At 56.7% G+C, this 22,577-nt stretch overlaps 2 protein-coding genes across 5 annotated transcripts in view; one reads left to right on the forward strand and one right to left on the reverse strand.

Moving 5' to 3' along the window:
- LOC127462920 (LIM homeobox transcription factor 1-beta-like) lies at positions 1–17,345 on the forward strand. The gene is made up of 8 exons (XM_051771848.1): positions 1–419; positions 3,958–4,144; positions 13,849–14,081; positions 14,932–15,089; positions 15,285–15,362; positions 15,474–15,603; positions 16,280–16,438; positions 16,904–17,345. Exons 1-8 carry the CDS (start codon positions 362–364, stop codon positions 17,056–17,058), a joined length of 1,158 nt encoding a protein of 385 aa, XP_051627808.1. The 5' UTR covers positions 1–361; the 3' UTR covers positions 17,059–17,345.
- Positions 6,345–22,577, reverse strand: part of CHCHD5 (coiled-coil-helix-coiled-coil-helix domain containing 5) — a 16,608-nt gene continuing 375 nt past the window's right edge. The window contains exons 2-7 of one of the 4 annotated variants that reach the window (XM_051771846.1): positions 22,398–22,538; positions 22,057–22,211; positions 20,954–20,971; positions 17,982–18,159; positions 15,320–15,662; positions 13,630–14,025 (exon numbers count right to left, since the gene is read on the reverse strand). In XM_051771846.1, coding sequence (XP_051627806.1) covers positions 22,058–22,211; positions 22,398–22,538 — 295 coding nt within the window. In that variant the 3' untranslated portion in view covers positions 13,630–14,025; positions 15,320–15,662; positions 17,982–18,159; positions 20,954–20,971; position 22,057. Of the gene's footprint in view, positions 7,622–9,582; positions 9,751–9,855; positions 10,141–10,243; positions 11,098–13,629; positions 14,026–15,319; positions 15,663–17,981; positions 18,160–20,953; positions 20,974–22,056; positions 22,212–22,397; positions 22,539–22,577 lie in introns of those variants that run through there. The other 3 variants (XM_051771845.1, XM_051771843.1, XM_051771844.1) reach the window with 3 other exon arrangements.

The following is a 22,577-nucleotide window of genomic DNA, read 5'->3' on the forward strand; positions in this document are numbered from 1 at the left end:
AGGAGGAGGAGGAGGAGGAGGAGCGGGAGGAGCGGAGAGACCCCCGAGGCGGCGGGCGGGGGGTTTTTCCCGGTGCTCTCCCGATCCGGTCCCGGTGGTTTCCCGGCGCTCTCCCCGGTCCGGTCCCGGTTCTCCCGCTCCTCTCCCGGTCCCGGTGTTTTTCCCGGTCCCATCCCGGTGTTTTCCTCGGTGATCTCCCGATCTGCTCCCGGTCCTCACGGCTTCTCCCCCGATCCCATCCCGGTCCTCTCCCGGTCCTCTCCCGGTGCTTTCTGCCCGGTTCTCCCCCGGTCTTATCCCGGTCCGCTCCCGGTCCTATCCCGGTGCTGTCCCCGCTCCTTCTCCTCCTGCAGCCGCCGGGATGAAGACGGAGGAGGCTCCGTCCTGTCTCCAGCAGGCGACGGCCGTCCTGGGATTCGGTGAGTGCCGGGAATACCGGGAATACCGGGAATGGGGGCACCGGGACACCCCCAGCCCCGGCAGCATCCTCATCCTCACCCTCATCCTCACCCTCCTCCTCATCCTCATCCTCATCCTCATCCTCATCCTCATCCTCATCCTCATCCTCATCCTCATCCTCCTCCTCCTCCTTCCCGGCGTCTCCCCAAGTTCCAGCGGGAGCTCGGCCCTGCCCGCCCTTCCCGTTTTTCCCAAACCCGGCATTCCCGGCTCCTCGGCTCTTGGTTATTCCCTGCTTGGGAAGGATATTCCAACCTCTCCTGGATTTCTGGGATAACCGGGAGACTCCCCCTTAGGGCAGCATCCCGACCCCCTGGATAAACCCCTTGGAATCGCGGTGTATCCCAAACCCCTGGATAAATCCTTTGGAATCGCGGTGTATCCCGACCCCCTGGATCAATCCTTTGGAATCACAGTATATCCCAGCGCTCTGGAAAACCCTCTGGAGCCTCAGGGAATCCCGACCCCCCGGAAAAGCCTCTGGAGCCGCGGTGTGTCCTGACCCCCTGGATCATCCCTCTGGAATCCCAGTGTGTCCCAAGGCTCTGGAAAACCCTCTGGAGCCGCGGTTTATCCCGATCCTTGCCTGATTCTGGGGCTTGGGATCCTTCCCCATCCCACCCCAAACGTGGAGTTCCCGTTTGGAATAATTCGGGATAACACCAGGATGAGGCCCCCGAGCTGCCTCCCCCCAATCCTTGCTGGAATTTCGGGATCCTCGGGATCCACGTCCCTTTTCCCATTTTCCATGGGTTTTTCCCTCTTCATTACCATTATTTAAGGGTCCGAACCGCCGCGTTTTCCCAATTCCCGGTATTTTCAGGAATTTTTTTAGGCGGAATCTCCTTTACTTTCAGTTTTGCCTCTTTCTCCCGGGCGAGTTGTTTCCCGGGATTTTTCCCATCCCCTTTTTCCCGGGATCGCTCGTGTTGATCCCGACCTCGAGCCGAGCAAGACTCGGTTGTTCCAGGCCCTTCTCCCGCATCCCAAATCCCGGGAATTCTCCCGCTGCCGGGGCCAGAGGGACCAGAATCCCCGGGGCTGGAGTTCGGCGCGTCTCCCTTTTATCCCGATCCCACATTCCCCACGAATTTTCTTCTCCCAGACAACCCCCCCACTGGATTATTCCCTGGCTTTCCCTCTAAATTAATCGGGAATTCTGAACCCCAGGCGCCTCCATCCCACGGGAATTTCGGCCGATCCCGAGGGGTGAAAATATTTGATGGGAGAAATTAATAAGGGAGGGAAAAACCGAGGAATTTGGGATGGACGTGGGACAAATATCCATGGGGAAAAAAAAAACCCAAACCCTGGGATGTGGCTCCGCGTTGCCTTCACGGAATTTGGGTCTGGAAAACCCAAATGATCCCACTTCGCTCCCAAAATGCAGCGCCGGGGGGAGGACGCGGTTCCCTTGGAGCCGCGGGGCTTTTCCCGGGACTCCGAACGGTCCCAGGACTTCGGGAGAGATCAAATCCGACGGGAAAAGTGCTGGGAAAACTTCCCGCTGGCGGGTAATTCCCGATTCCCCGCGTTTCACCTCCCGACCCGCCGCATCCCTCTCCCCAGCTCGGGTCTGAGGATCCGGGAATCCGGGAGAATTCCCGATTTTGGGATCTTCATCCCCGAGGGGGTTGGAAAAGCTGCTTCCCAGGGCCCGGGAGAGGAGCCCGGGGGGGCCGGGAAAGGCTTGGAATGTCCCTGGAGAAGCGGGGAATCGGGAAATCCCGGTTTTTCTGGGGATGCGCCGGCTCAGGGCTTGGAATTCCAGCGCCCGAATTAAAGCCGGGTTTGGATTTCAGCGCCCAAATTAAAAGCGGGTTCGGAATTCCAGCGCCCAAAACCGAAGCTGGGTTCAGATTTCGGAGCCCAAATTAAAGCCGGATTTGGAATTCCGGTGCCCGAATTAAACCTCGGCTCAGAATTCCAAGTTTTTTTAAAAAAAAGCCCAGATTAAAGCCGGGCTTAAAATTCGGCACCCGAATTAAAAAAAACCGCCAGAATTAAAACCGGTTTCAGGATTCCAGTGACAGGATTAAACCCGGGCTTAGAATTCCAGCGCCCGAATTGGAAGCGCCCGAATTCCAAGCGCCCGAATCCAAGCCGGGTTTAGGATCCCGGTGCCCGAATCCAAGCCGGGCTCACCATTCCCTCTCCCCCCGAGGGGCAGCAGGTCCCCATTCCTGTTTTTTTGAGGCTTCTCCCGCGGGACGAGGAGCCCCGGGGGGGGTCGGGCAGGTGTTTTCCCGGGATTTGGGCGCCTGGAGCGGGAAGGGGGGTCGGGCGGAGGTGCCCCCGCCTGGCCCGGCCCCTCTCCCAGATCCAGAGCCCCGATAGGGAATTTTTTTTTTCCTCCCTTTTTTCTTGGTTTTGACCTCGAAGCCGCTCCTTTGAGGAGCCGCCAGAGATCCAAGGGGAGATAAAATCCAGGGAAAAAAAAACCCAACAAAAAACCCCACAAAAACAACAATTCCCGAAGATCTGGAGCGGGAAAAGAAAAAGCCCCCAAATCCGGGATAAACCCGGACAAAATTCCGCCCCCCGGGATTGTGCCTTGTCCTGGAAAAGGTTCCCGGCATTCCCGGCATTCCCGGCGTCCAACGTCCCCCGGCCAGACGTGGATTTGTTCTCCCGATCCCACAGGTTTTCCAAGCCCTCGGGGGTTTGTGCAGCACCAGAATTCAGGGAATTTGCCCTCGGGAAGTGCCCCGGGACGGGTGGGAGCCACCCGGGCCATGGAAGGTGTCCCTGCCTTTGGAATTCGGTGGGATTGGAGGACCCTTAAGGTCCCTTCCCACCCAGAGCATCCCAGGATTCCAGGATTCTGCTCCAGGGACAGGCTGGGAGAGCTGGGAATGTTCCCCTGGAGCAGGGAGGGACCCAGGGAGAGCTTCCAGCACATTCCAGGGGCTCCAGGAGAGCGGGAGAGGGGCTTGGGAGAAGGGCTGGAGGGACGGGACACAGGGAATGGCTTCCCCCTGGAAAAGGGGGATTGAGGTGGATTTTGGGGAGGAATCCTTGGCTGGGAGGGCGGGGAGGGAATGGGATGGAATTCCCAGAGGAGCTGTGGCTGCCCCATCCCGGGAAGTGCCCAAGGCCAGGCTGGATCCACCTGGGCCAGGGAAGGTGTCCCTGCCTTTGGAATGGGAGGAGCTTCCCACACAAACCATTCCAGGATTCCGTGATTTTACGATTCCAGGAATTTCTGCAGTCCCAGGGTTCGGGGTTCCCCTTGGATTCACAGCCCCAGAACTCCCAGGGATCCAGGGGCAGCCACAGCTTCTCCGGGAATTCCATCCCATTCCCTCCCAGCCAAGGGTTCCTTCCCCAATTCCACCTCCCTTTTCCAGAGGGAAGCCATTCCCTGTGTCCCGTCCCTCCAGCCCTTCTCCCAGGTCCCTCCCCAGCTCTCCCGGAGCCCCTCAGGAACGTTCTGGAATCTCTCCCAGCTCCGGGTGACCATTCCCAACCCTCTCTCCCGGTTTCCCCCCGCTCCAGGCCCCGATCCCAAGATGGGGGAGGTGTGTGCCGGCTGCGATTCCCGGATCTCCGACCGGTTCCTGCTGCGGGTGAACGAGCGCTCGTGGCACGAGGGGTGTGTGAAGTGCTCCGTGTGCCTCCAGGGCCTCTCCGGGAGCTGCTACTCCCGGGATCGCCGCCTCTACTGCAAGCACGACTACGACAAGTGAGGCCTTCCCGGGGGCTCTTCCCGGTGTTCCGGCGGTTCCGGGGGTCGGGAGGTCGGAGACGGGGGGGGGGGGGGGGGAGGTTTTTTTTGGGAGGAGCCGGTGGGATGATCCCGGGGGGGAGAGGGTGGGAAAAGAGGGGGATGGAAGGGTTTGGATTTGATGGAATGAGGGGACAGGGATGAGGAGGAGGAAGGGAAGAGGCCTTGGAGGAGGAAGAGGAGGAGGAAGGGATGAGATCTTGGATGAGGAGAAGGAGGAAGGGATGAGATCTTGGATGAGGAGAAGGAGGAAGGGATGATGATGATGATGAAGAGGTGGAAGGGATGGTGTGGATGAAGAAGATCAGGAAGGGGCTGTTCTGGATGAGGAGGAGGAGGAAGGGAAAATGTTGGATAAGGAAGAGGAAGGGATGATGGATGAGGAGGAGGAAGGGATGATGATGAAGAGAAGGAAGGGATGATGATGAAGAGGAGGAAGGGATGATGATGAAGAGGAGGAAGGGATGATGACGAGGAGGTGTCTCCAACCCCCCAAATCCCACAAAACCTCCCCATTCCCGTCCCTTTCCACCCCTCCCCTCTTCCCAGCCTGGGAATTTCCCGGGAGAGCCGAGCCCTGGGAGCGGGAGGAGGAGGAGGATTCATCCCTGGCCTTGAGGGTTTTTGGCCCGGGATGAATCCCCGGGATGCGGCTCCGGAGGGATCCGGACACCCCGCCGGCCTCTCTCCCTTCCCACCCGGAGCCAGGAAAACGTTTTCCTGGCGGGATAATCCGGCAGCTGCGGCCGGAGGGGGGGACGGATCCGGAGCTGGAATGTTGGGATGGATGTGATTCCACAGCCCCTATCCCATGAAACCAGGGGGGGGTTTTCTGGGAGTCTCTCCCCTTCCCCCTTTTCCAGAGGCCCTCCCGGGCACCTGCCTTGGGAATCCGGCTCCGTGGGAGAAGGAGAGGAGGGAATGAGGAGGAGGAGAAGGAGGAGGAGGAGGAAGGAGGAGGAAGGAGGAGGAAGGAGGAGGAAGGAGCGATCCCGCGGGATGAGGGGCCGGAGGGGCCGCCGGGTTGGCTTTGAAGTTTGGGGTTTCCGTGGGATGCGGGGACGGATCCGAAGGATCCAAAGCCTTGGCAGCCGCTCCCGACTCCCTCCCCCTGCTCCATGTGGAGATGATTTGGCTCCGGCTCCGGAGATAAAACCCCGGGATGAACTCGGCTCGAACTCCCCCGGTACAGCCGAGCACGGGCAGAGCCCCCCCCCGCCCTTCCCGGGATTTCCAGGTGGATCCGTCCCGGGAAGGGTTGGGAAGGGGGTGATCGGCACATCCCGACCCTCGGCTCTTCCCAAATCCCCCTCTGGGATCCTCAGGATTCCCAAATCTCACTCAGCGTTGGGTTTTTGGGATGTGCAGGACCTCAAACTCCAGAGGAAATTCCCATCCCATCCCACCAATTCCATCCCATCCCATCCCATCCCATCCCATCCCATCCCATCCCACCCATCCCATCCCATCCCATCCCATCCCATCCCATCCCATCCCATCCCATCCCTTCCCATCCCATCCCATCCCATCCCTTCCCATCCCATCCCATCCCATCCCATCCCATCCCATCCCATCCCATCCCATCCCATCCCATCCCATCCCATCCCATCCCATCCCACCAACTCCATCCCATCCCATCCCATCCCACCCATCCCATCCCATCCCATCCCATTTATCCCATCCCATCCCATCCTATCCCATCCCAAATCCCCCCTTGGGACCCTCCAAATCCCCAAGATCTCACCCCGGGTTGGATTTTTGGGAACCTCCAGCTCCAGAGGAAATTCCCATCCCGTGGACTCTGAGAACCCAGGGAAGGGCAGCCGAGTTTTTCGGGAGCCCCTCGGAATCCCAACTCCCACGGATCCCTCGGGAATCAGGGACGGGGAGTTCGGGATCCAGATTCCAAGGGCCGGGTTTGGATGAAGAGCCCCCAAATTCCTGGAGCGACAACTATCCCAATTTTAACCCTTTTCCCGAATTTTGGAGGGGGGTTGGGGGGGGGAAATCCCAGAAAAGGGAGGTGGGAGCCACGCTGGGGATGGAATTCCTGGAAAAAAGGGAGGGGGAAGGAGCTGATTTTTATCCTGGGGTGGGAAAAACGGGTTGGAAAAATCGGGATTGGGGGAAAAATCGGGATTGGGGGGCCAAGGGGGGGTTAAAACCCTGCGGAGCATCCCGGGAGTGGGAGAGGGACCTCCCTCATTCCTGGTGCCGGAGGGAGCAGCGACCGAAAATCGGGAAGTGACCCGGAGCCGGAGCCTTGGCAGCGCCTCTGAGGGAGCTGGTTAATGTTTGACTCCAGAGGGAGGATCCGCTGGAGCTCTCCCGGGCAGTGGAGGGAATGAGGCGGGAATGAGGCGGGAATGAGCCTGGAATGAACTGGGAATGAGGCGGGAATGAGGCGGGAATGAGCCTGGAATGAACTGGGAATGAGGCGGGAATGAGGCGGGAATGAGCTGGGAATGAGCTGGGAATGAAATAGGAATGAGGCGGGAATGAGGTGGGAATGAGCAGGGAATGAGGCGGGAATGAGCCCGGAATGAGGCAGGAATGAGCCGGGAATGAGCCGGGAACGAGCCTGGAATGAGCCGGGAATGAGCCGGGAATGAGCCGGGAATGAGCCTGGAATGAGCCCAGCCCACGGGCCCAAATCCCGCCGCATTCCAGCAGTCGGAAAAATGATGGAATTTGGGCTTAGAAACAGGATTTTTGTGGTTTTTCCCCCCCTTCTTCTGGTGTTTTTTTGGTGGATTTTTGGGATAAAACTCCTCCTTTCCCTCTGCTGTGTTTGGGATGTTTGGGCTCGGGAATGATCAGGGGGATTCCCAGGAATGAGGAGAGGGGGGAAAAATGAGACTTCAGGTGGAAAACAGGGATTTGGTGCCAAAAGGTGGGATTTGCAGGACCCGGTGGAGACGATCCCAAGGAAAGGGCTCCTGGTTCCCAGTTCCACCATTTCTTCCCCAATTCCCAGTTCCCCGGTTTCCCAGTTCCCCAATTCCCAGTTCCCCAGCTTCCCATTCCAGGACTGCTTTTTCCCCATTCCCCAGTCCCACTTCCCCATTTCCCAGTCCCCAAATCCCTGTTTCCCCCGTTTCCCAATTCCCTGTTTCCCCCTTCCCCCAATCCCACTGCCCCATTCCCCATTCCCCATTTTCCCATTCCCAGTTTCCCCCTCCCCAATCCCCAATCCCAAACCCTCCCCGACCCCCCGATCCCGACCCTTTTCCCTCCTCATCCCAAACCTTTCCCTCTCCTCCTCCTCCCGCCCCCGATGATGAACGACCTTCATTACCCGGAGCCATTCCCGGTTTTCCCAGGCCCCCCATTCCCGGGAAATTAAACCCAATCACCGGGAAATTAAAGGGAATGCTCAGAAGTGCCTGGAGCTCCATTAAGGACCATCCGCCGCGTTCCCTCTGGAATGTTTTCCTAGTGGGAAAAGGGGGTGGAAAAACGTGGGGGAGGATTTTTCCTTAGATTGTTTTTCCTTATCATTTTTCCTTATTAATTATTTTTCCTTATTAATTATTTTTCCTCATATTATTTTCCTTATTATTTTTCTTTATAATTTTTCTCATTATTTTTCCTGGTAATTTTTCCTCACAATTTTCCATATATTTTTCCTTATTGTTTTTCCTTATATTATGTTTCCTCATTATTTTCCTTGCATTATTTTTCCACATTATTTTTCCTTATAATTTTCCCTATATTATTTTTCCTTACATTATTTTTCCTTATATCATTTTTCCTTATATCATTTTTCCTTTCATTTTTTCCTCATCATTTCCCCTCGAATTTACTCGGATGGATTTTCCTCCCCTTTTTGGTTCGTTTGTGGGTTTTTTTTCCCCTCCCTGGATTTTTTGAGTCTCTCCCGGATTCCACACTCCCGATTTTTTTTTTTTCTGGAACCGTGGAGCAGAATTCCCTCGAATTTACGGAGGGTGTGTGGGGGGGTCATTTTTATTTTTCCAGAGCCACTTTTCCAGCCTGTCACCTTCCCCAGGTGTCCCAAGGACCCTCGGGAGCATCCCGGAGCCGTTTTTCCCGGGAATTCGGCTCCAATCTCCACATGGGGACGGACCAGAGGGTCCCGGAGCTGTTTTTCCCGGGAATTCGGCTCCAATCTCCCCATCAGGACGGACCAGAGGGTCCCGGAGCCGTTTTTCCCGGGAATTCGGCCCCCACCTCCCCCTCGGGCCGGGCCGGAGCTCCCAAACCCCCCAAACCCCCCCGAGCCTCCCCCAGCCCCGCTTTCCTTCCAGCCCCGCTTTCCTTCCAGCCCCGTCTCTTCCCGACCAACATCCCTTTTTTTTTCTCACCTCTCCTTCCCTGGTTTTTTTTCCCCCCCCTCCCCTCCCCCCTCCGGAGCCGAATTTAATTAAATCACTTTAATGAATGTTTAATGACGTTCTTTTGTCATTATTAAATCCGCAAGAAAAGTCTCCGGGAGCTCCTTTTTTTTATATATTTTCCCTCCCCCCTTTCCCTCATCCCTCGCTCTCATCCCGCTTTTCCCCCCCCTCTCTCTCCCTCTCCCCCTCCTCCCTTTCCCGGTTTTTTCGCCCCCCCTTCCCTTCTCCCGAGCCCCGAAAAAACAGGAAATGAGAATCGCGGGCACAGGATATTGAGCTGGGCCGGGGATGTCACCCCGAGCCCCCGGCATTCCTGCCTGGAATACTAATGGAGCGGCCCAGACAGACCGGGCGGGAGCCGCGGGGAGGGAGCAATCCCGAGCTTTTCGGGACAGGTGGTTTTTTGGGATCGGGGTCCGGGGGGGGGAACGGGAGCCGGTTTTTCCCTGCGGGGGTTAAAGGCGGGAAAGGGGAGATTCGGGGGGATTTGGGGAAGGAATTTGGGAAGGAATTCCTTCCCTAAAGGAGGGAATCTTCCCTGGGAGGGCGGGGAGGGGCGGGATGGGATTCCCAGAGAAGTTTGGGATGCCCCATCCCTGGAAGTGCCCAGGGACAGGTGGGGCCATGGAAGGTGTCCCTGCCTTTGGAATTCGGTGGGATGGGAGGATCCTTAAGGTCCCTTCCCACCCAGAGCATCCCAGGATTCCAGGATTCTGCTCCAGGGACAGGCTGGGAGAGCTGGGAATGTTCCCCTGGAGCAGGGAGGGACCCAGGGAGAGCTTCCAGCACATTCCAGGGGCTCCAGGAGAGCGGGAGAGGGACCTGGGAGAAGGGCTGGGACACAGGGAATGGCTTCCCCCTGGAAAAGGGGGATTGAGGTGGATTTTGGGGAGGAATCCTTGGCTGGGAGGGCGGGGAGGGAATGGGATGGAATTCCCAGAGGAGCTGTGGCTGCCCCATCCCGGGAAGTGCCCGAGATCCCTGTGGAATCTCCCTGTGGAATCTCCCTGTGGAATCTCCCTGTGGAATTGGCACCTGTGGACGTGGCTCCTCGGTGGCCTCGGAGCGGCTGCTCCGGATGATCTGGGGGCCTTTCCCAGCAATTCCATGAATCCCTGGGCAGGCCGAGGTTCGGAGCAGCTCCCGCCGCCTCCATCCCGCCCCGGGAGGAGCCTTTGGTTTGTTATTCCCGGCAGAACATTCCTGGGAAAAGGGATAAACTGGGATGTTTCAGGGTCCGGGAGGCCACGAGAGCTTCTGGGTTCCAGCGGGAATTTTTCCCGGGATACAGGGAAGGAATTGCTGCACCTGCTCCCGGGAGCTGCACGTGTCCCACGGCCGGCTCGGGGCAGGATTCCCACATTCCCTGGGGAAAATATTCCTTGAAATACTTCAAAGGTGTTGGATCAGCCCCAAACCGGAGCCCGGGTTTATCCGAGCTCGGCTTTGCCAGGTCCAGCAGGTGATTCCCAAACTTCCTGAGACGGGAAAACCCATTTCTGGGATCAGTTTTCCCTCCCCACTTTCCCTGGAGGTGCTGGGATTTGGGAAGGGCTGCACATTCCAAGCTGCTTTCCCGGGAAAATAAAAAACCTGGGACAGGAAAAACTCATTTTTAGGACCCATTTCCCTGGGAATGGTGGGATTTGGGAAGGGCTGCACAATTCCAAGCTGCTTTTCCAGGGAAATAAAACACCTGAGACGGGGAAAACTCATTTCTGGGACCCCTTTCCCCCCTCCTGGGATCAGGGAGAAGCTCTGGGATGAGCACGGGGACATTTCCGGGTGGGAATCCCCGTTTTTCCCGCATTTTTTTCCACTTTCTCCCCCTTCCCAAAAATATCCGGATCCCTCCCCGATGACATCGGGATCCAAAGCTGAGGAAGGGAGAGGGAGGGGGTTCGGGAAGGACAATTCCCTGGTTTTTCCGAGGGCTGGGAGCGACGGGAGCCTCCGGAATTCTGGGAGATTTTAATAAAGGAGCCGGGGTTGGGAAATGTAATAAAGGGCTTCATCAGATTATCCCGGGATGGCTCCGGGCCATCCCTGCCAGCAATATCCTCCTGGAAAAGGGGGGAACGGGGGGGTTTAACCCCTCCGGCGCCGGAGCGGCCGCGGGATCCACAGGGAGCGACATTCCCGGTGTTTTAGGGGAGGCAGAACCCTCCTTTGGGGTTCTTGGGATCCACAGGGAGCGACATTCCCGGTGTTTGGGGCAGCAGAACCCTCCTTTGGGGTTCTTGGGGGATTTTGGGGGGGTTTTGGGAGGTTTTTTGGGATTTGGGGTTTTTTGGGGGGGTTTTGGGAGGTTTTTTTGGTATTTGGGGTTTTTTTAGGGGGGGGATTTGGGGGCGTTTTTGGGGATTTGTGTGGGTTGGGTTTTTTTTTTTTGAGGATTTTGGAGGTTTTTTTGAATTTTGGAGGTTTTTTTTTTATTTTGGTTTTTTTTTTTCGGGTTTGGGTTTTTTTGGGGGAGGGGATTTTGGATTTTTTTTCGGGATTTTGTTGAGGTTTTTTTGAGGAATTTGGGGTTTTTTGAGGATTTTGGGGTTTTTTGAGGATTTGGGGGTTTTTGGGGATTTGGGGGTTTTTGGGGATTTTGAGATTTTTTGGGGGGGATTTTGGGGGGGTGTTTTTTTTTTTCCTGAGGATTTTGGGGGTTTTGAGGGGATTTAGGATTTTTTGGAGATTTTTTTTTATATTTTTTGAGGATTTTGGTGTTTTTTGGAGGGAATTTTGTTTCTTTGGACGGGGGAATTTGCCACCGCTGCCTCCTCGTTTTCTCCTTTTCCCCAAAATCTGGAAAGGGTGGGGAAAAGGCTCAGAATTCCCATTTTTCCAAGCTCTGAAACTTCCCTGGAATTCCTGGGGGGTGGTTAATGACACGTTGGGCCCTCCCTGGAATTGTTCAAGTCCGGGTTGGAGCCACCTGGACTTGGATAATGGAGGGGGAAACCCAGGAAAAACATGGAAAACCCCAGGAAAACCTGGGAGCAGAGCGGGGAAAGGGAAGATCCAGCTGAGGATTTCCATGGAAAAAGGGGGTTATTCCCAATTTTCGGGGGAGGGAAGAGGAGTTTGGGGAGGGCTCGGGAAAGGCCGGGAAGGCAAATCCGGGGGTTTGGTGTTGGTTGGGAAGGAACCATCCCGGGAGCGGCCTCATAAAACACGTGTCAGCTCCAATTATAGGGAATTAAAATTCTCCGGCTCTTCCCGGCCCAGGAATTCCGAAGGAGGAGGTTTTAATATCCCGGAATCTGGTTAAGGAGCCATAACCACGTTGGGTTTCCATGGGAACGGGAAACCGGGAGAGGGAGGGGGGAAAAGGGGGAGGAGGGGGGAGGGAGGGGGATCCCCAAAAATCAGGGAAGAGGGGAAGGGAAAGGGAAAGGGAAAGGGAAGGGAAAGGGAAAGGGAAAGGGGAAGGGGAAGGGGAAGGGAAGGGAAAGGGAAGGGAAGGGAAGGGAAGGGAAGGGAAAGGAAGGGAAGGGAAGGGAAGGGAAGGGAAGGGAAGGGAAGGGAAGGGAAGGGAAGGGAAGGGAAGGGAAGGGAAGGGAAGGGAAGGGAAGGGAAGGGAAGGGAAGGGAAGGGAAGGGAAGGGAAGGGAAGGGAAGGGAAGGGAAACGGGAAAAGGGAAAAGGGAAAGGAAAAGAAGGGAAAGGATAATGGAATAATAGAAATAATCTAATCGTGGAATTCTAAATTAAGAGGAATAATGGAATAATAAAAATAATTGAATAATAGAAATAAGAGAATCAGGAAAAGATTGATGGGAATATAATGATGGGAGTGATTGACTCAGAGAATCCTGGAATTGTGGAATAACAGACACATTAAAATAATAGGGATTATAGGAATAATGGGATCAGAGAAACAATGGAATAATAGGAATAATGGGATCAGAGAAATAATGGAATAATAGGAATAAGGCAATAGAAATAATAGAATAATAAAATAATAGAATAATAAAATAATAGAATAATAAAATAATAGAATAATAAAATAATAGAATCATAAAAATAATAGAATCATAAAATAATAGAATAATAAAAAGAATAGAAAAATAAAATAATAGAATGACAGAAATAATAGAAATAAGACACTAAAACTCAGGGAATCGTAGAAATAACACAAAAATAAAATTAAAGGATCACAACCCCCCCCATTTCCGGCCTCCCAAGAGCCGATTTTCCCTAAAAAGCTGCTCCTCTTCCCAGTTTTTGCTCCCCCCCAGCCCCGGGATTGTTTTCCAGGCGCGACTCAGACAAAGGGGCCCCCAAATCCCCCCCGGAGCGGCCCCTCCGCCCCAAATCCAGGTGGGATTCGCCCCCTCCCAGTCCCGGGCTGAGTTTCCCGGGAGGATCAGGCCGGGCTCGTCCCTAATCCCGGTTTATGAGCTGCTGCTGTTTAAACAGGGCCTAATTAATCCCCATTTTATTGCTTTGCCCGCGCCGAGCGGCCGAGGGGGAGCCGGGAGCTGCTCAGATCCCAAAATTACCTCGGCAGGACCATCTGCTCCAGCCCAGGTGGGATTGTTCCTCCCTCCGGACACAAACATCCCGAAAAAAACCCGGGATCGTCGTGGAGAGGCCCCTAAAATCCTCCCACAGCCCAGGAGAGGTCCCTAAAAGCCCCCACATCCAGCTGGGAGTGTGTGTTTCCTCCTGGAGAAGCTCCAGGGGACCATCTCCGACCTCATTCCCAACCTCGACACCTCCACAACTCTCTCCGGCCCTGATTTCCCTTCCTGCGCATCCCAAATCCCACCTGGGCATCCCAGATCCCACCCGGGCGTCCCGAATCCCACCCAGGCATCCCAAATCCCACCCAGGCGTCCCAAATCCCACCTGGGCGTTCCAAATCCCACCCAGGAGTCCCAAATCCCACCTGGGCGTCCCAGATCCCACCCAGGAGTCCCAAATCCCACCTGGGCGTCCCAGATCCCATCCAGGTGTCCCGAATCCCACCCAGGCATCCCAAATCCCACCCATGCATCCCAAATCCCACCCAGGTGTCCCAGATCCCACCCGGGCGTCCCAGATCCCACCCGGGCATCCCAAATCCCACCCGGGTGTCCCAAATCCCACCTGGGCATCCCAAATCCCACCTGCACATCCCAAATCCCACCCGGGCGTCCCAGATCCCACCTGGGTGTTCCAAATCCCATCAAGGTGTCCCAAATCCCACCCAGGCGTCCCAAATCCTTCCTGCACATCCCAAATCCCACCTGCACATCCCAAATCCCACCCAGGCATCCCAAATCCCACCCGGGCATCCCAGATGCCGCGCTTCCCCCCTCAGGCTGTTCCAGACCAAGTGCAGCAGCTGCCTGAAGGCCATCGGGCCCTCGGAGCTCATCATGCGGGTGCTGGAGAACGTCTACCACGTGCAGTGCTTCTCGTGCTGCGAGTGCGAGCGGCGGCTGCAGCGCGGGGACGAGTTCGTGCTCAAGGAGGGGCAGCTGCTCTGCCGCTCCGACTACGAGAAGGAGAAGGAGATGCTCAGCGCCGTCAGCCCCGCGCCCACCGAGTCCGGTGAGGGGCCGGGACGGAGCCGGGGTGGGGTGGGAGAGCAGGGGGTGGAGGGGATGAGGCGGCGTGGGATGGGTTGGGTGGGTTGGGTTGGGTTGGGTTGAGTTGGGTTGGGTTGGGTTGGTTGGGTTGGGTTGGGTTGGTTGGGTTGGGTTGGGTGGGTTGGGTTGGGTTGGGTTGAGTTGGGTTGGGTTGGGTTGGTTGGGTTGGGTTGGGAGGGACCCTGGAGCTCCTCCCATCCCACCTCATTCCAAGGGCAGGGACCCCTCCCATGGCCCGGGCAGCTCCGAGCCCCGTCCCAGCCGTCCCTGAGCACTCCCAGGGATGGATCCCTGTCCCAATTCCCAACTCTGAGCCCTGTGTCCGTCCCTGAGCACTCCCAGGGATGGATCCCTGTCCCAATTCCCAACCCTGAGCCCCGTCCCTGAGCACTCCCAGGGATGGATCCCTGTCCCAATTCCAAACTTTGAGCCCCGTCCCTGAGCACTCCCAGGGATGGATCCCTGTCCCAATTCCAGACTCTCAGCCCCATCCCAGCCGTCCCTGAGCACTCCCAGGGATGGATCCCTGTCCCAATTCCTGACCCTGAGCCCCGTCCCCATCCCTGAGCACTCCCAGGGATGGATCCCTGTCCCGATTCCCGACTTTGAGCCCCATCCCAGCCGTCCCTGAGCACTCCCAGGGATGGATCCCTGTCCCAATTCCTGACCCTGAGCCCCGTCCCCATCCCTGAGCACTCCCAGGGATGGATCCCTGTCCCGATTCCCGACTTTGAGCCCCATCCCAGCCGTCCCTGAGCACTCCCAGGGATGGATCCCTGTCCCAGCTCCCTGATCCCGCCCTTCCCCGGCAGTGAAAAGCGAGGACGAGGACGGCGCCCACTCCCACGGCAAAGGCGGCGAGGACGGCAAGGACCACAAGCGCTCCAAGCGGCCGCGCACCATCCTGACCACCCAGCAGCGCCGCGCCTTCAAGGCCTCCTTCGAGGTGTCCTCCAAGCCCTGCAGGAAGGTACCGGCACCCCAACCCCGCCGGGATCCTTCCCGCCGGGATCCGAGTCCCACCCGGCTCGTTCTGGAGCCCAGCTGTTGGTTTGGATCGTTCCCGGTGGGATTTAATCCCAACCGAGCTCTTCTTGGAGCCCAACCGCCACCAGGATCCTTCCCAGAAGGATTTAGTCCCGATTTATCCCTTTTCCATGGCCAGGTGAGGGAGACGCTGGCGGCAGAGACGGGACTGACCGTGCGGGTGGTCCAGGTGTGGTTCCAGAACCAACGGGCCAAGGTGAGGGAACGGATCCCGTTCCAGGGCTGGGATTTAACCCCCCACCGGAGCTCCGAGGGCTCGAATTCCCGGCGTGTCTCGAATTCCCGGCGTGTCCGTGTGTTTTCCCAGATGAAGAAAATTGCCCGGAGGCAGCAGCAGCAGCAGCAGCAGCAGGAGCAGGAGCAGCTCGGGAATGCCCGGCTGGGAGGCGGGAGAGGGACCGGGAGGAGCAGCCGGCAGAGCAACGACGACAGTGAAGGTGAGGGAAAACTGGGAATGGGCGGAGAGCCGGGATGCAGGGAGCGGCTTGGATGCGTTCTGTGGAATTGGGGAGCGGTTTGGGTGGGAAGGGACCTTAAATCATCCCATTATCCCACCGAATTCCAAAGGCAGGGACACCTTCCAGGCCTCAGGCGGCTCCAGCCTGGCCTTGGACACTTCCCGGGATGGGGCAGCCGCAGCTCCTCCGGGAATTCCATCCCATTCCCTCCCCGCCCTCCCAGCCAAGGATTCCTTCCCCAATTCCACCTCCATCCCCCCTTTTCCAGGGGGAAGCCATTCCCTGTGTCCCATCCCTCCAGCCCTTCTCCCAGGTCCCTCTCCCGCTCTCCTGGAGCCCCTTTAGGCTCTGGAATGCACTGTCATGACATCGCTATCGTGACATCACTCTGGTGACATCACTCTGGTGACATCACTATCATGACATCACTGTCATGACATCACTATCACGACATCACTCTGGTGACATCACTCTGGTGACATCACTCTGGTGACATCACTATCATGACATCACTACGGTGACATCACTCTGGTGATGTCACTATCACAACATCATTATCATATCACTATCATGACATCACTATCACGACATCACTATGGTGACACCCCCCCCGGTGACCTCCCCATGGCGACGCTGCCCCGTTGGGTGCCCGCAGACGCCGCGAGCGTGCCCGGCCTCGAGGGGCTCCTGGCGCCGTATTCCCGCCTCCCGCCGCAGCCGCTCCTGCCCCTGGAGCACAACGGGCTGAGCCCGGAGCTCTTCCGGCCGGGAATGACCCCCCCCCAGCTCCCCCCGGAACACCTGCACCCCTACGGTAACGCCGGGAGCACCGGGACACGCCGGGACACACCGGGGGGCACAGGGATACACAGGGACGCAGTGGGATACACAGGGATACACAGGGATACACTGGGATACACAGGGATACACTGGGATACAATGGGATACGGGATCCAGGATCCACTGGGATATGAGATCCAGTGGGATACGGAGCTGGGGAGGAGCCCTGGGCAGGGGGAGAAGAGGGATAGGGATGGGATGGGATGGGATGGGATGGGATGGGATGGGATGGGATGGGATGGGATGGGATGGGAAGGGATGGGGGAGAAGGTTTGGGAAGGGAATTCCCGATCCACTGGGAATATTTGGGAAGGGAAGGAGGGCAGAGCCGTGCCAGGACCAGGGGCTGACACCAAGATCTCTCCATCCCACGGGAATATTCGGGAATGGGAGGGCGGGAAGAGCCTCTGATTTAATTTCCTTTTCCCGCCTTTCCCAGACTCGGAGGGAGTTTTCCATGACCTGGACAGCGACAGCCTGGGCCCCCTGGGCGACTGCCTCCTGTCCGGGGCCGATCCCAGCCTGCTCCAGGCCCGGCTGGGGAATCCCATCGACCGCCTGTATTCCATGCAGAGCTCCTACTTCACCTCCTGACCCCGGGAAAGCCCTTCCCAGGAACCTCGGGAATGCTGCTCCCGCCTCCGGGCCGGGCGAGGGGCCGGGGCGGGGCTGAGCCCCTTGGGATTGTCCTCCCCGGAGGAGCCGACGGACGGAGCCGACCTCTCCCGGCCTTTTCCGTCAGGATGGGCCTTCCCGGCTGGAATCTGGTGGGAATCTCCCCGTCGTTTTCTATCCCGAGTGGGAATTCTCCGGCGTTTTCTCTCGGGTGAGGGAATTTCTGGCTGGAATCTGTCGGGACTGGGAATTCCAGGCTGGACTCCTGAGTGAATCTTCCAGCATTTTCCATTGGGACCGGGAATTTCAGGCCAGAATCCATCAATATTTGGGATTTCCCCTCATTTTCTATCAGCACCGGGAATTTCAGGCCAGAATCCATCAATATTTGGGATTTCCCCTCATTTTCCAGCATTTTCCATCAGGAGCTGCAATCCCTGCCCGAAATCCAGACTGAACCTTCCAGCATTTTCCATCAGGACCAGGAATTTCGGGCCAGGATCCGTCAGCATGGGGAATTTGGGGGCGACATCCGCCGATATTTGGGATTTTGAGGCCGAATCCCTCGGGATTCCCCCCCCGGTGCCCATCCCAAGCCGTCTCCCGGTATTCCCAGCACAACTCCAAGCCCTAATCCAGCTGGAAAGGCTCTGGATCTCCTCCCTCCCGGGTTCTGTCCACGATTCCATCACTGGCTTTTAGCCCAGTTTTTTTCGGGAACGACCTGGGATCTCCCCAGGACGTCGTCAAGGACGGTTGGAATTCCTGGAAAAGTTTTCCCAGGAGCTGTTCCAGCCGAAGGAATAAAATCCTCCAGGATGAAAACCTCCCCCAGCTCTCCGACCGTTCCGAGGAGGAAATATTCCCGGAAAGGAATTCCAAGAAAGGGAATAACGACTTACTTTGGGCTCTGCGGAGTCGGGAATCGGGCAGGGCAATCCCGAGGATTTGGCCGACGGATTCCTGGAGGTGCTTTTGTCCCTGAGCCTCCACACGCTGATTTTTCCAGGTGGGAGCCTCCTGGAGGAACCGAAAACCAGGGAAAAGGCGGATTTTTTGTCGGAGGGAAATTCCCTGGAACTAAAAATTCCTCGTGTTGGCGGTGCCGGGATCATCCCGGACTTCTGGGATCATCCCGGACTTCTGGGATCCGCCTCCTCCCATCCACGGACAGCACTCCCAGACAGCTGGACACTGGTTTTTTGGGAGGGAAGGGGGGAGACTTTTCCCAAAAAACCCAGATATTTATGGCACAGTTTTGCCCGGAAAGGCGAGTTTGGGATGGAACCGGGAGAGTTCCCAGCATCCCAAATCCCAGAATTCGGCTCCTCCATCCGTGTGTTCCCTTGGGAGGCTCCTGCCCTCGGGACGGACTCAGTTCCGATGGAATTTCGGGAGAATCCGCGGTGAAATTGTGGAAATTTGATGTTCCCCCCCCCAGATCCCCCTCCCCGAATCCCTCCGGATGCTCCCCGTGATCCCGTGCCGGTGTTTTGGGAATTCTCTTTTGCATGTACGTTGGAAAATAAACCCCCCCCACCCCCCAAAAAAAGCCAAGTTTAACTGGGAACGTGGGATTTTCCTGCCCTGGGAATTCCAGGGTGGGGTTCCTTTCCCGGGGGGTTCAGGAAGCAGCTTCCCGAATTCCCGGGTTTGGCTTCGTTTCCCTGTTTCCTGAGCTCCCTGAAAACAGCTTGGGAAAGGCACTGGGAATATCCCACGCTCCTCTGGGATTTTATGGATAAACAGATTTAGATTTTAGGGATGAACAGATTCAGATTTCAGGGATAAATACCTTTGGATTTGGGGGATAATAAATAATTTCGAGTTTAGGGATAAATGATTTTGATTTTAGGGACAAACACATTCAGATTTTAGGGATAAACACACTTCCAGCCCTTCCAGGTGCTCCCCCTTGGCTGGGAAGGCTTCCCAAGGGATCCTGGGAACGCTCCCCCCCTCTGGAATGCCCAGGTGTGTCTCCCTCTCTCCCCCGGGCCGGGAGGATAAAAAGTGACCCCAAACCCCTCTGGAAGTGGCAGCAAAACACCCTCCGAGAAACCCCCTGGCCGGGATCCAAGGAAAACAAAGGCTGGAATGTGGCTCCGTCCCCCTCTCCCTGATTTACGGCCGCCCGGAGCCGGGGGAAGCCGAGCGGAAAACCAGGATATTTTTCCGGCTGAGGAATTAAAGCGGATTCCGGGCGGGTCCCTCGTCCCGGGATCGAGGGTCATCCCCCCTTCTGGGGCTTGGAAAAGCTCCTCCGGGAAGGGAAAGGCGGGTTTTGTGTCCCGGGAGCTCCGGGAAGAGAAGGGAAAACAAGGAGGGAATGAGCTGATCCCGGGATTTGGGGGGTTTTTGGGAGCTCGGGAGCCCTTGGATGTGTTAATTCATTTCCCCGGGGAGGTTGGGAGGAGCTGGGAAGTTAAATCTGGGGAAAAAAACGGCTTTTAGGTGGTTTAACTCCCAGGAAAAACAGAGATTTGGCTGGAAACTGGAGTTGGGAGGAATGAAAAGTGGGGAAAATCGTGGAATTAGGGGTGGGAATCACGGCAGGAGACAAGGAATTGAAGGATTAAAGTGACATAAAAGGATTCGGGGGAACAAAGGATATTTAATTTTTAGGGATCAATATATTGAATTTTTAGGGACAGATGACTTTGGTTTTATGGATAAACAGATTCAGGTTTTAGGGATGGATATATTTTAATTTTAGGGATAAATAATTTAGATTTCAGGGATAAACACATTTAATTTTTACGGATAGATTTATTCAGATTTTAGGGATGAGTATTTTTAGACTTTAGGGATGAACAGATTTCCAGTGAGGCCCAAAAATCAGCTGGACTTGGGCCTGGCTGGAACCTGGATAAGGATCAATGTATCCCAGGAATGGGGTGGATCCCTTGGGATCGGGATCAAAGCCAAGGGGTTTTTTTTAATGCCCCCCAAGCAGGGCTGGAAAGTTGGGAAAAGCCTCTCCCTGAGAATTCCCGAGGGAATTCCTGCTCCCTACACATCCCTGGCCAAGTTTAATTCCCCCAAAAAGATCTCCTGGGAAGCCCCAGTCGAGTCCCAAAAACTCATTTCTCCTCCCCCCCAAACCCGCTCGAATTCCCAGGATTACCCTTTCTCTGGGAGACCTCCACTCCTGCTTTTCCAGGGATTTCTGACCTCGCTGGCAGCGTCCTGGAGTTTTCCCACACGGATCCCACAATCCCAGGGCTTTATCCCACTTTTCCTCGAGTTTTAACGGATATTTTCAGGAATATTTGGAATATTTTTTTTCCCCCCACTGTTTACAGCCAGAAATTCCTGGAAAGACCTCGAGGCTCCCAAATCCCTGTTTTTCCCGGTGGGAATGGCTCCCTCTGCCGTCCCAAAGCAGGAGAGAACCCGGGGATCCCATCCCTCAAAAACTGGGAGTTTTCAGATGGATCAATTTGACTTTTATGGCCCCAAAATATCCCTGAGCTTCCAAGGGCAGTGGGAAGAGCCACTCCAGAGTTTTGGATCTTGGGAAGTGGGTGGGTTTTCTTGGGAAAAAAGGGAAATAACTGTGTTTGATTCCCAAAGGGATTTTTGGAAGGATTTGGGTGGAAGAAAAACAGGGAAAAAGCGGATTTTTTTTGGTCACCTTCCAGCCCATCCTGAGGTTCCCACAGAGCTTTGGAACCTGGAATTTATTTATTTATCTGTTTTTTTGGATAAAACCTGGAATTCCCCGCAGGAATGTTCCTGCACTCCAGGGAAGCAGATCCAAGGAATCCCCGTGGGCAGAGCTGCACTTCCTTTTCCAGAGGGGGGAAAATCCGGGATTGGAAGGAGATTCCAGAGGACACCAAGGCTTTTCCATCCATTCCCAGAGGCGTACCTGAATTCCAAGGATTCCCTGGGGAAAAACAGCACAAAAAAAAGCAGGAATAGGATGAATTTAAGGTCCCTTCTGACCGTAAAAATTTATGCGGGATTTCACGGATCTGGGAGGATTTTGGGAGGTTCCAATCCCACTTTTATCCCAAACATCCTTCCCCAGCATCCTCCCTCCCCTGTTCCCTGAGGCAGGAGGGGATTTGTGTGGGATTTGTGTGTCCGGGTGTCCTCTGGGGGGTTCCAGCCGCAGGAAGGAGCCTCTCGATCCAGTGGGAACATTCCCGGGAGTGCCGGGGCTCCCCTCAGGGCTCCCCTCAGGGCTCCCCTCAGGGTTTACCTCAGGGTTCCCCTCAGGGCTCCCCTCAGGGTTTACCTCAGGGTTCCCCTCAGGGCTCACCTCAGATCTCCCCTCAGGCCTCACCTCAGTGCTTCCCTCAGGATTTACCTCAGATCTCCCCTCAGGGCTCCCCTCAGGGCTTCCCTCAGATCTCCCCTCAGGACTCCCCTCAGATCTCCCCTCAGGACTCCCCTCAGATCTCCCCTCAGGACTCATCTCAGGGCTCACTCAGATCTCCCCTCAGGGCTCCCCTCAGGGCTCCCCTCAGGACTCATCTCAGGATTCCCCTCACGACTCCCATCAGATCTCCCCTCAGGGCTCCCCTCATCTGAGAGTCACCTCAGATCTCTCCTCAGGACTCCCCTCAGGGCTCCCCTCAGATCTCCCCTCAGGCCTCACCTCAGTGCTTCCCCTCAGGACTTCCCTCAGGATTTACCTCAGGGCTCCCCTCAGATCTCCCCTCAGGGCTCACTTCAGATCTCCCCTCAGGGCTCCCCTCAGGACTCATCTCAGGATTCCCCTCAGGGCTCCCCTCAGATCTCCCCTCACGGCTCCCATCACCTCAGAGTCACCTCAGATCTCCCCTCAGGACTCCCTCAGGGCTCCCCTCAGATCTCCCTTCAGGTTCCACCTCAGGACTCATCTCAGGACTCCCCTCAGGACTCTCCTCAGGGCTTCCCTCAGATCTCCCCTCAGGACTTCCCTCAGGGCTCCCCTCAGGGCTCCCCTCACCTCAGAGTCACCTCAGATCTCCCCTCAGGACTCACCTCAGGGCTCCCCGGGCTTCACTTGGTCGGCGCAGAGCAGGAAGGCGTTGGCGTGGGGGTGGCAGCTCCCGGCGCTCCCGGGGTGATCCCGCAGGCAGCGCTCGAAGGCCGCGAAGGGCTCGGCACAGTCCCGGCGGATCTGCCGCACGATGGGGCTGGGGGGGCGCGGGGATGGGTCAGGGGGGCACCGGGATGGCACCGGGGGGACGGGGATGGCACTGGAGGGACAGTCCCAGTGCCTCCCAGTCCCTCCCAGTCCGGCACTGACTGTGCCGAGGCGCGCTGGGCAATCCCAAGCCCCATCCAGTGACAATCCCAGTCCCTCCCAGTCCCGCACTGACTGTGCCGAGGCGCACTGGGCGATCCCGAGCCGCAGCCGGTGACAATCCCTCTGCCAGGATTCGGGACTCGCGGCCACGCAGCGCCCGTAGCGCTCCAGCTCCGCCCCGCAGTGACGGGCCGTCAGCTCCAGGGCCAATTCCCTGCGGGAATACCGGGAATGGGAAGGTCAGTAATGGGGA

This window comes from Manacus candei, unplaced genomic scaffold (assembly GCF_025592945.1).
Source record: "Manacus candei isolate 608988 ecotype Guabito, Panama unplaced genomic scaffold, ASM2559294v1 h1tg000145l, whole genome shotgun sequence".
NCBI classification, from domain to species: Eukaryota; Metazoa; Chordata; class Aves; order Passeriformes; family Pipridae; genus Manacus; species Manacus candei.

Coding starts and splice junctions, on each gene's coding strand:
- LOC127462920 (XM_051771848.1), top strand. CDS start 362: ATGAAGACGGAGGAGGCTCCGTCCTGTCTCCAGCAGGCGACGGCCGTC. Junction 4,145..13,848: donor TGCAAGCACGACTACGACAA/GTGAGGCCTTCC, acceptor TTCCCCCCTCAG/GCTGTTCCAGACCAAGTGCA. Junction 15,090..15,284: donor CCTCCAAGCCCTGCAGGAAG/GTACCGGCACCC, acceptor TTCCATGGCCAG/GTGAGGGAGACGCTGGCGGC.